Source organism: Peromyscus eremicus, chromosome 18 (genome assembly GCF_949786415.1).
Source record: "Peromyscus eremicus chromosome 18, PerEre_H2_v1, whole genome shotgun sequence".
In the NCBI taxonomy this organism is placed as follows: Eukaryota; Metazoa; Chordata; class Mammalia; order Rodentia; family Cricetidae; genus Peromyscus; species Peromyscus eremicus.
In genome coordinates, this window is record NC_081434.1 from 21,324,218 (window position 1) to 21,340,591 (window position 16,374).

The 16,374-nt window shown below is 39.5% G+C and overlaps 1 protein-coding gene across 4 annotated transcripts in view; it reads right to left on the bottom strand.

Moving 5' to 3' along the window:
- The window catches only part of Lin7a (lin-7 homolog A, crumbs cell polarity complex component), a 135,351-nt gene that overhangs the window by 75,487 nt on the left and 43,490 nt on the right, over window positions 1-16,374 (bottom strand). For all 4 annotated transcript variants that reach the window (XM_059245212.1, XM_059245213.1, XM_059245215.1 and 1 more), the window contains one exon: window positions 10,116-10,234. In XM_059245212.1, coding sequence (XP_059101195.1) covers window positions 10,116-10,234 — 119 coding nt within the window. The remainder of the gene's footprint in view (window positions 1-10,115; window positions 10,235-16,374) is intronic.

Below are 16,374 nucleotides of genomic sequence, written 5' to 3' on the forward strand. Positions count from 1 at the left end.
GTTGACAGAAACGTACATTTCTAAAACTACTTTGAAAAATGTCATGGAAGTTCTTCGGAAAATTAAAAATAGAACTAATGTATGATTCAGCATTTCCAGTCTGGGAATATACCCAAAGGAAATTAAGTTGGAATGCGAAAGAGATGGCTGTGCTTCTATGTTTATTGAAGGATTATTCACAAGAACTAAGCACTAAAACAAAGGCAGCAAGACAGTCCCATGAGTGGGTGAAGATGCTTCCCAGCAAGCCTGATAATCCAAATTCAATCCCTGGGACCTCCACACTAGTGCCATGGTATGACCCTCCCTGCAGATACATGTAGAGGTTTTTAAAGTATTAAAACAAACCAAAATCTGTAACAAAAGAGGAATAAATAAAGAAGACATGGTGCAAATATACAATGGAATAGTATTTAATCATAAAAAAAAATGGATGAAATCCTGTTATCTGAGACAATATGGATGAACTTTCAGGGCCTTATGCTAACTGAAGGAAGCTAAGTGCAGAAGAACAAATGCAATGGTGAATCTTAGTGGCCAGTTTGATTAGACTTGAAATTAATAGCAGACACACCTCTGGGAATATGCGGGGGTGGGTCCATCCATCCCCGTTAACTGAGAAAAGAATGTCTGTTCTGAAGGTGGGAGGTCCTATACTGTCAATTTAGGTGCCAGACTGAATAAAAATTGGAAAAATGAAGCAAAACAAACGAATAAAAACAAGCAAGAAAACCTGAGTAGTGCCAGCACTCATCTCTCTGTGTCCTGGTAGAGAATGCAAAGCTATCAACTCTGTCCTCACCTGCTGTGTTTGGACCACTTGTCTTGGGAAACCATGAGCCCAAATCACTCTCTGATGGTGTTTCTTTCAGGTGTTTTGTTAGAGAAAGTAGGAAGCTAAGTATCACAGCAAACACTGGATAATCTCACTCAGTGTGAACTCTAAAAGCAGCTCCTTTGAGGGAAAGGAGAAAAGCAACATCTGGAGATGGAGAGGAAGTGCAAGGGGAAGGTTATCACAATCAGCAGAAATAAGGTCCGATGTTCTGCGGTACAGTAGGGAGATCACAGTCAACCAGAAGGTTTGTGTTTACATTTAAGGAACTTTGGAATAAATGATGAAGGCAGTGGATGATTGTAACTACACTGTTTGACCAATATACAAAGACATCATGTATCAGACATGAACTCATATCATCTAAATAGAGATGCAAATCTCTCTGCCTTAATGGAGCTTGAAAAACATTCTCTTGCCTCTGCTGTTGCTATTAGAAGACCCCTTCATTTTGAGAGAACCCATCAGTGGATAGTCTCCCATGTTTTGGTTATCTACATCCTTCATTTATTATCTGGTTCTCTGGCATGGTTTCTTATTTCTCCCCTTATCCAATCTAATCGGCTAACCAGTCTTATGTTACACACGATTTCTCTCCTTTTGACTCCATTGTTAACCTTGCCTTGTAATTATATGACAAGGTATTCAGGTGTGTTACAATGTTGGGTGAGTTATTCTAAAAGCAATACTGTGTGTCAACGTGTCTCAATATGTGGAGCCTCTTATAAAAACCTTAATTTTTTTTCATGGTTTTAAAAAATGCAAGAAAATCTTTTTTCCTAACTAATGTTTCTATTGAAACATATCAAACATTTCAACTTTTACACAAGACCCCTTGATCAAAAAACAAGTTGGGGAGGGAAAAGTTTGTTCTGCTTACACTTCCACAACACTGTTCATTGTTGAAAAAAGTGAGGACAGGAACTCAAACAGAGTAGGAACCTGGAGGCAGGAGCTGATGAAGAGGCCATAGAGGGATGCTACTTACTGGCTTGCTTCCCTAGCTTGCTCAGACTGCTGTCTTATAGAACTCAGGACCACCAGCCCAGGGATGGCACCACCCGCAATGGGCTCCCCACACACACATTGATTACTAATTGAGAAAATGCCTTACAGCTGGATCTCATGCAGGCATTTCCTCATTTGGCTCCTTCCTCTCAGATAACTCTAGCTTGTATTAAGTTGACACAAAACCAGCCAGTACAACTCACCCCTACTTGGTACCTGGAATGGGGTATTGCTGTGATAGATCTGTCCGTGTTTTGAGGAAGATTGTGGAAGGACTTTGGAATTTTGGACAAGAATAGCCTTTGAGTGTCGAGAGCTCAGTGGGGTATTCTTTAGGAAGATAAGAATGCTGAGAGTAAGCCGGGTCGTGGTGGCGCACGCCTTTAATCCCAGCACTCGGGAGGCAGAGCCAGGCGGATCTCTGTGAGTTCGAGGCCAGCCTGGGCTACCAAGTGAGTTCCAGGAAAGGCGCAAAGCTACACAGAGAAACCCTGTCTCGAAAAACCAAAAAAAAAAAAAAAAAAAAAAAAAGAATGCTGAGAGTAGTAAAGAAGACGGAGGTTTGGCTTGTGAATTTCAGAGGGAAATTTAAAGACTCTATCAGGGCCATTTGCTATTTTGAATTAAGATTCTGTCATTCTGGGCAGCTGGGGCTGAAGAGTCATCCACAATTAACAAGAGACCAGCACCACTGAAGTGGAACCTTTGTGTTAATGCGACAATTGATGCTAGTCAGCTGGAGCCAAGAAATTAGTGGTGATTAAGAAGAGACCAGCATCGCTGAGGTGAAATCTTCCGGGAAGTGTTTTCTGAGAACACAGAGAAGCTGCCAAGTTTGTACCTCCTATTTACAGCCAGATTTGGGAATGTGTAAGTGTAAGTAGCAAATCCAGGTGGTACTGGATTTGAATGCGTGAAGGGGTCATGGAGAGCAGCTGAGGCTTGGCACTATGAGAGGTCAGGAGTGGCCACTGGTGAAGATGCAGCCTTAGTAGCAGTTTTGAAGTGCTGAGCTCAGGATTAAAGGGTTCATGCAGAGAAGCTGAGGTATGGCATCATGAAGAGGGCCTATGAGAGGTTATTGGTGAAAGTACAGCCCAGTAGCAGCAGAAGACTCCAGCAGTTTTTGAGATGCCCGTACCACGGGAAGACCACCAAGAACAGCAACAGCAGTGGAGTGGAGTGGGTTTGAGCCTAGAAGACAAGCTGTGTGTGCTGCAGAGGGTGGAGCCAGAGAAGTGACCCAAGCCCCTTGGAGGAGCCCAGAAAATTGTGAGTGAATCCCAGATAAATTAGACATGGAGTTATGTATACTGTTGGAGTATTGCTTGGTTCAGATTGTGACGGTGCCCTGGTTCTTTCCTCTGGAAGAAGGTATTTAACTTAATTTGATTTTTTACAGGAGTCTATAGCTGAAGGACTTCGAACTTTTAAAAGAGATTTTTGGAATTTTAGAGAGATTGGGTATTTTAAGGACACTGAAATTTTAATGTGTTTGAGTATGTAAAGTATATGGGACTTTTAAAGTTGTTTATGTTTTTTCATGTGAGATCTTGGAGATAAATAAGAAAGGAAAGGTTGTGGCTTAATAATGATGCGTTTGTGTGTCAGGTTGACAGGGGTCAGTTGTACTGGTTGGTTTTGTGTCAACTTGACACAAGCTAGAGTCATCAGAGAGGAAGGAGCCAAATTGAGGGAGTGCCTGCACGAGATCCAGCTGTCTGGAATTTTGTCAATGGGGGAGGGTCCTGGGTTTTATAAGAAAGCAGTCTAAGCAAGCCATGGGAAACAAGCTAGTAAGAAGCACCCCTCCATAGTTTCTGCATCAGCTCCTGCCTCTGGGTTCCTGCTCTGTCTGAGTTCCTGTTCTGACTTCTTTCAAGGGAGTGTTGTGGAAGTGTAAGTGGAATAAACCCTTTCCTCCCCAATTTGCTTTTTGGCCATGAGTTTCATCACAGCATTCAAAACCCTAAGACATGTCCATCTCCAAAGACATGCCCATTTTCTTCTGCCATTTACTGACTACTTGCTCTTAAATAGGCCTCATATTAATCAAAATATTTAATATTTTATTTCACTTTATTTAGTCTTCCCATGAAATTATCATTGTCTTATCGTAATTTGAAATAGAAGGTAGATTCAAGACATAGAATGTAAATAATTTAAAGGTTTTATAGTTAAGTAACCAAGCAAAGGAGTGGACTTAGGTTTGCCTGAATGCATTGTTAATAATCTTTCTGCAGTTTTCTGTTTATTATATTAATCCACAGTTCTGCTTATCTGCCTGTGTCCTCTCCTTTTCCTTTCCTTCCTCTCTCCACCTTTCTCTTGCTCATACTTTTCCCCATTCTCTTCCACTCTCTTTTCTTCCCGGTTCTTTTCTCCTCTGTTATCCTTGTTCAATCTCTTGTTACTACTAATCCATGTACATGTTTCTCTGGGAAATTCTGGTTTTATGCTCTATCTTCTAAATAATCATTAGTTCCCTCATGAGGCCATTTTCTACATTTTGGTTCAAATGGTAGACTGAGCTGTATAGAACACCATCAACATATTCATCATATGACTTTTCTCAAATGTGCCGCCCCCCCCACACACACACATTGGGAAGCACTGGACTCTGGAAAAAGCATGTCTTACTAGACAGTAGTCTGATAACCCCATAATATTTTCCTTTATCTTGTCTATACCTTTAAGTCTATGGTATGGAAACTTCATATAGAGAAATGTATATAATTTAGATGGAGAATAGATTGGTAATGGAGGGCTAATGAATTATATCCCCAGGAACAAAAGAAAAGACCAGAGAAACAATATAAGAGCAATCTATGACTCATGTTTTTCAAAACAGTTATAAGGTACATAGTAGCCACAGGTTTTTATATTGGCTCTTACTTTCACACACACTTATTTATTCTACAATTGAGCTACCATCCAAGCCCCCCTTTTTCTTAATTAAAAAAAAGGTGTGTATGTATCATATCAATTAAAGGTACTGCTTATAACCATTTACTAAAATAAATTTGGTTTGACTGTGGTAGTTGGTCAGTCAGGATAACCTTGATTATGCTATGGAACAATAGTCTTAAAGTCTTGAGGACTTCAACATGGAATTCTTGCTCTGGCTATGTGTTCATGAAGGTTGACCAGAACACCTATTTCTCACTCTAAAACCCTAGCAGACTGACAACATCGTATTACAAGCCTCCTAGGAAAAGGGACAGGACATGGTGAGTCATTCATTAACTCAGCAGCTTCCAGAGGAAGGCAGAGCATAAGGCTTCCCTTCACACACCGCTGAGCAAAGCAGTTGGGATAACCACGTCTAACTTTAATGAGGATGGAGAAATCTAACTCTGGGGTGTGATAAGCAGTAGATGAGAATTAGGATATTTTTGTTCAAACCTTACAGACTATGGCAGAATATTATGCATATGGAGGAGCTACATTTTTTCACCATTTCACTATATTAGAAAATTTTAACATGTAATATTTGGTGATTGGCTAAAGAAAATAATTGGGGTTAACTATATAATTTTATTCTATATTTTTGGTTCAAACATGCACATTACCGTAGTAAATACTGGAGGCCATTCTCCCCAGCATCCATTCTTGGCAGTGTGTCACACTCAGGTCTGGAGTACATGATCCTGGGGAGTGGGAAGCTTGAATGCTTTACCACTTGGAAGATGGTCACAGTGACCAAATTTTTTTCCCCTCTCCCTGCTAATGGTTTAGTTTTTATTATTTTTTTATTTGAGAATTTAATACAGTATATTTTTGTCATACTCTTTTTTTTTTTTTTTTTTTTGCCAGATTACCTTCTCCCAACTTCGTGTTCTTTCTCTCTCTTAAAGCAAAATCAAAAACAAGGGAAAAGGCCGCTAAGACTCATGGAGTTCTGTTTGTGCCAGCCTGCCCTGGAGACCACCTGGTACCCCTAGTGCAACTCCACTTTTCAACTCTCAGTAGCTATCATTTGTGAATAGCTTCTTGACTAGGAGTAGTACATTGTGCCCACTTCCCTGCTTTAGTACTGGGATTTTGTCTGACTTGAGTTGTGCGTGCTCTCACAGTTTCTGTGAGTTATTATGCGCACTAACCCTGTTGTGTCTCAAAACTGTGGTTTCCTTCTACATCAAACAGCTGTGGGTCTCTGTGTTAATTGCCATCTACTTCGAGCACAATCTTCTCTGCTCAGGGTTGTAGGGTGCACTGATCTGTGAGTACAGCAATATGTCATTAAGAGTCACTTTGTTGCTGTTTTCATTTAGCAGAATAATAGTAGTGGGTTTCCCCCTAGGTCCTGTGATCTATTTTGTCTCAGGTTCTTGATCTGATTAACAATATAAGGTATGAGTTCTAGCTTTGATGGGCCTTAAGTGCAATGAAAAAGGGGTTCATCACTCCTCTAGCATCCATGCCACAATTGTGCCAGTGGGCATACGTTGCAGACAAATCATTATTACAGCTTGCAGGGTTTGTAGCTGGGTGAGACAGATGATTATTTTTCTCCTCTAGTAGCCTGTATAGTACCTCCCAGAGCTATGGATGGATGGTCTCTTAAATATGGTTATTCACACACTTCTTTCTTTATCTGACACACAGAACATGCAATATTAGGGGAGAAAGCCTGTGACTTTGTAATCACCTGCTACTCTGAAGTCAAACATTACCATTTTGAAATCATTAAATTTGAGCCTTAACGTTAAATTTTAGTCCATTCTAGCAAATTATTCAGTGTAGAGCTAAAACACGCTGTAGCTACTTTAAAAAAAAAAATCACAAAAATAGCCGGTGCTATACAATCTTTACTTCATCTCTCCTTCAAACTCTTGTGTGAATATTCTCTTTTCTATCTGTATAGATATAACTCATTGTAGAAACATAGTATCACATATTAGCCCATTTCTTGGTCATCTACTCTGAGGTTACAGTCACAGAATGGGTACAGTTTAACTAACAGTCATGTTCTTTCAAGATCTGTCAACAACAACAACAACAAAAACCAACTAAGTTTAGTGTGCTAAGTTTAATGCTGTGTGTGGCTTGGCATGTTAGTTTGTATGTTGCACCTATCTACTGGTAGAACAACACTTTTGCCAGCTATATATGCTGATCGTCCTCTCTTAGTACTGATCACAACATGCATTATTTTCAGACATTAGTATTACAGATTACAGAAAAATAGTTAAGAAAACTTTCAATATTTTCTGATCATTGACTTTTTTAGCCTAGAACACATGAAATTTCACCTAACTCTTTTCCTAGATGCATTGTATGTATGCCAAGAGTTGATTCAGTAGTTTCATGTATAGCAAAATATGAAATTACCTCATACAATAATAATTATTGTTGCATTTATATAAGGCAATATTTATAAAAAGCTGACCCTACCTTCTTGTTTTGAGCATATGTTATTGGCAGTTGTGTGACCTATATCTGGCTTTGCACTTTTAACTATAATGTAATGCAGTTTAAATGGCAGGTAACAAATATTTATGGAAAAAAATGAGTTAACTTAACAACAAAAATCCAAAGATCATTTAAATGAAAAACAAAATTTCCTTATTCCTTGCCAGCCACACAGAGGCCAGGAATGAAAGCATTCTTGGCCCAAGCTTATTTCGCTTTTGGATATTCGTTGTGAGACTTCCTAGAGTCAATTTCTTTATTGGCTTTTGATCCACCTATCTGGCAGCATATGCTTATATTTTATGATGCATTGTCATTGAAGGCATTTTCATTGGAATGCTCTTTAAAGTTGTGTTACAATTTCGCCATTGCTTCCTACAGCACATGTAATGTAATGCAGAGATAATAATGATGATAAGTGCAGACTGTAGATGTGCAACTGAGTCTACGTCACTGCCAGACAAGATAAGTACTGACTCCAAGAACAAAATTATGACTAAGTACATTAGTGTGAACATAAAATTACTTTTACCAGTCCAGGTTTATACAATGTAGGTAGTTGCATTCTCGTTTTTATGAACATCTTTTTGTATTCCTGAGTGTTAGCATGTATTGATTACATAAAATAATGTACTTCATTATAACATTTTCATGCACGTCTGTCCAATTGTCAAGACCCAGACTAAGAACCAATGGATACTTCCATTGCTCAGATGCTGTGTACTCAATTCATCAACAATCTCGGTTCATTTTCATCTCAGAAATACATGAAGCATTTGACAACTTTCTGCGACTGGACTGCTGCCACGTTCCATCTCTCCCTTGATGTTTTTATTACTTTGTTTCTGGTCTCTGGGTTTCACATTTGTACCAGTATCTGTGCTTTTGCAGTAGTTGGAGAGACCTTTCCCAGTGCAAATTAGGTCTGGTCAAACATCTCCCAGACAAGCCTCACAGAGAATAAAGTCCAATGTTTTCATACGGCCTATGAAGCTTTCTGTATGAAAGGCCTATGAACCTGCTCTCCAGCTGCTTCTAGGGAATGAATCTTGCTCACTCCATGAAGGCTTGCTGCCTTCTGGGGTATTCATTCTTGTCTTGAGACCATTCTTGCCTTTGAGGTTTAGCATTCATTGTTTGCTGTGCCCGAAATGCCATCCTCCTCAGGATGTGTGCGACTTTTTTCAATATACAATTAGTTTTTTTTTTCCCCTGACGTTCCTAAATTGGTAAAGTCTTGCTCCAATCGTTTTGATCCACTTTTCTCCTGTCTATGGCATCATTACTCTCTGACTTTCTATTGTAAGCTGATTTATCACCATAGTCTTTCATGAAGAGTGCAAGTTTTGTGACCACAGAGACTTGGAATTGATCGTGAGCCAGATAGTTACTGAGCAGAGATAAATGTTTTACGTGCCTTGTCCTTGAGTCCCTTCTGCAGAAATCAGAATGCTGTGACACAGAAGAGATGATTTAATCTCTAAAAAAGGAAAAGTTGGCTACAAATTCTCAAGAGATCACACAATCCAAAGGGAAAGAAAAAAGAGCCCGGAGAACTTAGCTGCTGCTTCTGTGAGTTCAGAGGAGGTTATATGAGAGGCGCCCATGAGTTTCTCGGCACCGTATACTTTTTGTACTAAGGTGAACTAGCCATAAAACTAGGACACTTTGAGAAATTTCCTTCCAGCTTTTGATCAACTCACAGCTTGAAAATTCAGAAATGTAATTGTAGTTGTTTATTTAAGCTATGTTTAGTATTAACGAAAAGCAAATAGTGAACAACTTCGTCTGAGAAACACTGAGCACAAAGTCTAAGCCAACTCTCCACCAAGTCTAAACTCTAAATACATTGCAGAGGCTACGGTTTAAATCAACAGAGTATGTGCGTCTCTGCTACAGTGAACTAGGGAGGTCTTTGGTGCCTGTCAGCGACCCACAGACCAACATCATCACTTGCAGAGTTACAAAAGAAGATGGAAGCCTGGTGCATCTGTCCTTCAGAGGCATGCGCTCTATGGTAAAACAAATTCTGCCCAGTATTCAGTGGTTTCACATAGCCTCAAGGAGGAGACAAATAGAAGATCCATCAGCTGTGACTCCTAAAGCAAAAGCTATGCTATGTTTATATGCTCTGGGTTCTGATAAATGGATTTTTATCTAGTGAGTGACAGATAGGCTATAATAGGTTACTAAATAAATGAGTCAGCTTCTATATCTGAAGGAAATTTTCTTGTGACTAATTAAATTAATCAGTTGAGTAAGTCAATTTTACCACAATCCAATTTATGAGATTTAAATTGTCACATGAACACACTTGTTTTTAACCTCACTTAACAAAAACAATGATTAGCTAGGAAGCATTATGCAGATTTGCTACAAAGGCCTGCTAGCCTATTTGGAGATTTTTTTCCATGATCACACTAGACATTGATATTTAAGTAACCATAACTTCAACTGGTAGGAAGTCACTCTTTCAGATTTAACTATGAAAGGTTTACTCAGGTATACCCCGAGGAAATCACCTCATTAATTATGATTATTTCTACTTGAATTTCCAGGTAGCTTCATGAGACTGCTAAGTAGTTTAGAAAGCATGCTACAGTCACCTGTGGAAGCAAATCCTGTGCTGGTATCATAAAATCAACATTTGGTTTTATATAAATGTATAATTTCTGCCTGGGTCTAATTTAAGCGTTCAGCAGACTAAATTATGTTTTATCATCTGTCCAAGGAGCTAAAAACAGCAAGCAAAGATGTACTTCCAAGCTTAACAATCTCAACTGTTTATATGGCAAAACGTGTTTTCTACCCAGAAGACATATGGCCAAATGTAGTTGTCAAAAATCTGGTGTCCTACCTCTCGGATTGCTGTACAAAACTCACTCTGAAGCACCTTTTTAAGAGACTGTAGCTTGTGCACGGGTACTTCTCCTGATTCTTGTAGCTTTTCCAGTAGCTCGATTGCTCTTGCCACATCTGAGTGGAGGAAAAAACAAACAAAAACAAACAATTAACATGAGACAGAGAATAAACTATCACATCAGCAAAATGCCATCATTTCAAATGAGGGATGACGCCATGCCCATTGATAATCAGGTGGAATTCATTATAGAATCAGAATATAACTGAATATAATATAATCAGTTATAACTTGGAGCTTATTGGTTTCATCTTCTAGTCAAAGGCCACTTTAACTTGCCAAACATTAAGCTTTTACTTATATCTTTGATGGCATTTCTTAGCACTAAGCTCACTAAGGATTCCAGATCTTTCTAATTCAGTTTCTTAAATACTGCGTGTCCATTACAACTTTTTTTTGAGTTTGCCTTTTCTTTTTATATGACATTTATCATACATGCAATGTTATAGTTATTAGCATGATGATTTGGCTGGTGTACAGCTCGTGTCGTTGTCTATAAACTCTTCGAGGAAGAAACTTTACTGGTTTGTTTGCCGAAGCTCCCGTAGTCCGGTACGATGCTAATTGTAAGTATTTGGTGGAGAAAATGGTTTGATTGACTTTCTCCATTTCACCACTGTTCATTGTTGCATTGTTCTAGGTCCTCCTCATCTGTTTTCTGCCCACCTGATGTAGTTTATTCTCCAACTTCCTTGTATGTTCTACAATGGATGTTGCCTTCTAAACAGAAATCTGATCATAGCCTTATCTACAGACAGCTTCTAGAGCAGCATCAAGAGAGTTTTAAAATATTAATATCTAAGGTTAATGTATCAAGACTTAGGTTATCTTCCATAGCCAGCAAAAAAGCTTAAATCCTTGGGTTATTTCACGTTGCCAAGAGAAAATAATGTAATGAAAGCCTATTTAAAAATATTTATAGTGATCCCTTCCCACACAGTTGCTGCAGTCAGCACCCCACCAGAAAGTCACTTAGGTATTAAACAGTAGGATATTAAGCTTTCAATTCCTAGGCAACTGGCTACAGAAAATATTACACATCACTGTAGTAAAATTACAAATCCATTCATTCATCCATTTGTTCATCCATCCGTCCATGTCCATGCATCTATCAATTCAAATTTCTGTTATATGTAATACAAAGGTTATCCAGAATAATCTATTTCTTTTCTGAAATGGTGGAATTTATCATCAAACAAGAACAAAGAAATATACAACAGCACAGTTACCTATGGGAAAAAATTGTTACAGTTCTGAATCTGGGCAAACTTACCATGGGTGTGTGTATCTAACTGAAGCAAATGACCGGGAAGGGGATTTTAGAATCTCCCCCCTGAAGCAGTTATTTTGATTGCCAATTGTAGCCCACAGTAAAACAAATCATGAAATCAATGCGACACTGTCAGTTTCCAAAGTCCGTCTGGTAGTACATAAACCGGAAGACGGCACGGTCAATTGGACAACACCAGGCGCATCCACAATTGATAAAGTGCCCGTGGAGATGTTATGCGTTTCCAGCACAGGAAATGCTCTACCCAGATACCCCATGGGCACAAAGAACTCAGTATGTTTAAAACCGAGCTCATTATTTTTTTTTTTCCTTGAAACCAAAGCAGGAAGCTTTTCTCTTCCTGCATTGTATCTTTCCATTAATAGGACCCCGAGCAGCCTGACTCCCAAGCTAGACTGTGGCATCATCTTTCACACTCACTCCCACACGTGGTTAGTCAGCGAGTGCTATAGAGTCTGTCTAAAAAGTGCCTTCTGAACGGTATTCTCCACTTCATTATTTCAGGGAAGCCTTCGTCATTTCTCACCTGTGGTACCGGAACATATCCTGACTGATCTCCTTTAAATTAGTCTTTCCCTTTTCAGACCACCCACTACATTGCTTCTAGAGTAGCTCTCCTGAATGACAAATCTAGTTCTTATGCCCTTGTACATAAAACTTCACTGATATTCCGTGACCCACTGGATAAAGTGCAGGTCGTTTGGGGGTTTATCGAAGGCTTTAGCAATCAAATTCATTTCCTGCATTACTAAACCCCACCACCCCCAGGCTGTATTTTGGAAATCCGTTTTTTTTTCCCCCTTTCTAAAACAAGCCACAGAATGTCACACCATTATAGCATATTTCCTGTCCATTGGCATGCGATCCATTCTTTTTGTACTGCTACCTTTTTCTGTGTGTGTGTGAACAGAGACACATGACAGAAGAGATAGTCCTTTCTCCTGCTTTTGTGGGGTGTGCTGTCTTAGGGTCCCAGATATGCCATAATAATATATATTCTTTAAATAATGCATGACAGAGGGTCCAGGTGTGTATTGGCAAAGGCATATTTCACCCTGTGGGAGGCCAGAGAGGACTGACATCAACCAAACTCCTAGGTAGTGCTGGTGAAAACAAAAATGGTGAAATTAGGCAAACAGCATCAGTGAAGATGGAGGGCTGAATTAAGGGGAGTGGGTCATCTAAGGAACTGAAAGAAGTTAAGTACAGTTATAGCTGAAACAGGAGAGAGTGTACCAAGAGATGAAGTAGACAGAAGACATATTACGAAGGATGTTTTAGTATGTGTAGGGGAGACTTAGCTCAAAAACTATCTCTTCCAAGGATGTCTTCACTGACACTTGCGTTCCTTTTAGTACTCTTTGCTCACTCATCTGTTATATCTGTTCTTACTCTCCCTCTATCTCAATTTGCACACCTGTCTTCCACTTTTGTCCCTGGGAGTTGACACATTTCTTACTTATGTGTTCCCATGTTTGTGGGGTATGTGTCTGTGTTCATATGTGTGTCCATGTGTGTGCTGGTGTGCAGGAGTATAAGATGGCTGGACCCATTGGTCTGCAGTCTCAGGAAACAGAGATATGAATGTTGGTGTTTAGCTTTCTTCCTTCTTTTTATTCAATCCGGGATCCCTCTATTGATGGTTCCAATCACATCCAGAAGGTATTTTCTTTTTTTCATTTGGAACCTTCTGTAAATAATATCCTCAAACACACCCAGGCACATTTCTATGATGATTGTAGATTGAGTCAAATTGACAGGGAAGATTAACCATCACAGCTATATACTATCATCACCCAGGGAGCTTTAAAACATGGATGCCTGGTGCAATCACATGTAAGGGATTCCAGTGTGACTGGCACTGCATGGTATCTGGACATGAGGTTCAAATGCATCCAGGGTAGATAACCCTGCTCTAGTGAACATGACTGTTTTAAAGTCCCTGTGGGATTATATTGTGCAGCTAGGGCAGTTAAAAAAAATCTGTGACAGATTAATAGCTCCAAATATAATTGTTCCTGAGATCACTAAGAGAGCTGACTGAGATGCAGACTTCTAGCCATCATCCCCGTTTGAAAGATGTTGATTAAGAAGGTGTGAAAATGAGGCCTGGGTATTTTATTTATAAGAAATACTCAAAGTGACTTTGAAAATACAGGTTCATTATTTCCTAAGTAATAAATTTGGACAAAATGATCTTAGTTTCTCTTATCCCTAACATTCCTGAAAGCCCTGTATTCTATTATTTTTTGAGATAGTGTATAAAAAGGATGCTAAATTGGATTTTTCAAGGCATACCAGAATTACTGATAAAAGCCCAGAGTTTAAAGTGATTATGTTGAGTACCGTTTCATTTTAATACCTTAAAAATGACGTATGAATCCTGACGAATGAACCCCCAATCTCTGAGTGGTACCCACCCTTCCTCGCTTTTAAGTTTCCAGATGATTTCTATGGCCATTCAGGAATGAGAAAAATACTGTGTGAGAAAGATTCCTGAAAGAAACTAGACACATCTCCAGTATGACTTAACTGAATTTTAAATTGGTTCTGTTATATTGCACCATTGAGTCTTTGCCAGGTCTCACCTGGGGGACCTCGGCGAAGACCGAATATTTTCAAGGAGGCTTTTTATACACTTTTGACAGAATCACAGAACATTTGCTTCTGCCCCATTAGCCAAGGGTGGGAGGTCCCCAGAGAGCAGTTGTAGAGATTGGAAGTTCTGGGAGGAAGAGAGACTAGCATACCTTTCTTGGCTGCACGGGCAGCGGGGATCACCATCACCCTGCCTTCTGTGCCTATCTGAGCAGTTAAGAGAGTCTAGGAAGAAATGGCTATGGGGCCTTGAGCCTTCTTGCTGATATCAGTTCATTTGAGTCCTGCAGTGTGAATCCTGGGGAAAACACGGAAGGTGATAAAAGACAAAGGGATTCTGAAAACCAAACGTGGAAAACAATGGGCCCTCCAGTGCAAGCCAGCCTACTGTGACTGGTAACTGGACATGAGACCTGGACCTGTATACAGAGTTCTGGTTCTGTATAAAACAACCTTCAAGACCAGGATCCTGGAAGGAAGACAAAGAAGCTCTTGAGTCAGCTCAGTAATTAAAACTGCTACAATAAACAGTGTGGCTTATTTATTAGAGCTTTCTTGTAGTTCTTGCTGAGAACTCCCCTGTATTTATTTTATGAAACCTAAATTGGTTACTAACAAAAAAGCTTGAATCTGCTAGTGTATCTTAGATTAGGATGGGTACTAGATAAGGGCTAGAAAGACTGTTAAACAACCATAAGATAAAGAAGATCCCCAATAGTTTTTTTTTTTTCCTGAAAACTTCACCTTAATGACTCTTAACATTGCCACACCTCCATGAAAAGAGGACACTTGGGAATCACACTTGTATTCCCATTTGTATCTTCAATTCTATTTGCCTTCCTCTTAAAAGTGATGGCAAACTTTAACATCTGCAATTTGGGAGTGTTAGTCCATTTTCAGATGGTCTGTGAGAATGCTATAGACTTGTGATATTTTGTTGTACTCTAATAAAATTTCCCTTAAGATCAGAGGACAGAGCCAGCCACTAGATTAAACATAGAGGTCAGGTAGTGGTGGCACACACCTTTAATCCTAGCACTCCAGAGGCAGAGATCCATCTGAATCTCTGTGAGTTCAAGGCCACACTGGGCTACATGAGATTGATGCAGTCTGGGAGAGAAACAGAGCCAGGCAGTGGTGGAACACACCTTTAACCCCAGTATTTGGGAGGCACACGGGCCATTATTCCCAGCACTAGTAAAGTTGAGATAGGAAATGAAATGACTGGGCAGAGAAAGGCATATAAGGCATGAGGAGACAGGAACTAGAGAGCTTCTCAGCTAGGGACTCAGAGGCTTTCAGTCAGAGGATTTGTGGATTTGGCAAGGTGAGAACTTTCTCCAGTGGCTTGTTCCTTTATGTCTCTGATCTTTCAGCTTCCACCCTGATATCTGGCTCTGGGTTTTAGTATAAGATCATTTAGGATTCATGCAACACAGACTGGCTAATTTATAAAGAACAATTTATTCCTCACAGTTTCTAAGGGCTGAGAAGTCCAAGATCAAAGGGCTGCAACCTGGTGAGGGCTTCCTTACCGCATCATGATGCAGCAGAGGCTATCACGTGGGAAACAAATAAGACAGAGCTAGCTTCTAGAACAGAGCCACTCTCAAGAGAACTAGACCACATCTACAACAATGGGAAAATGCTGATGATTAACCCATCCACAAAGGTAGAGATCTCGTGATTCATCCCCTCTCAAAATGTCCTGGTTGCTATTATTGTTAAAATGGCAATTAAATTTCTACTTTGATTTCTACTTTTGATTATTTTTTGTTTCTGTTCCTCCCTCCTATTTAGATGCCTCTGACACACACAATGTATTCCTTCCATCTCAAGAGCTTCAAACGCCTAAATTCATCCCAGCAACAACCCTGAAGTTTAAAGTTCAAACTTTCATCTCAATCAGATATGGGTGACATGCAATTCAAGACTCAAGCTGAAACAATCCCCTTTACTGGTGAGACGTACGAAATCAAAACGTGATCTACTTTCAAAATACTGTGATAAGACAGACGTGAAACAGAGCCTAGAACACCAAAAAATGGAAACAGGCAAAACAGAATTCCAAACAATTTTATCATTAGGACAAAGTACAAATAAGGCTAAAATGTAATATGAAAAAAAACACATTAGATCTTAAACCTGGAGACTTAATTTAATTCTGTATTTTGCAAGGTGGACATAGAGGTATAGAAATTAGAATGCTATGTCTACAGGTTTATGCCTTCCTTGACTCTCCCATTGTTCTGTTGATCAGTACTTGGCTCCTTTTTACCAATATTAATCACTTTAACAAATGGTTCC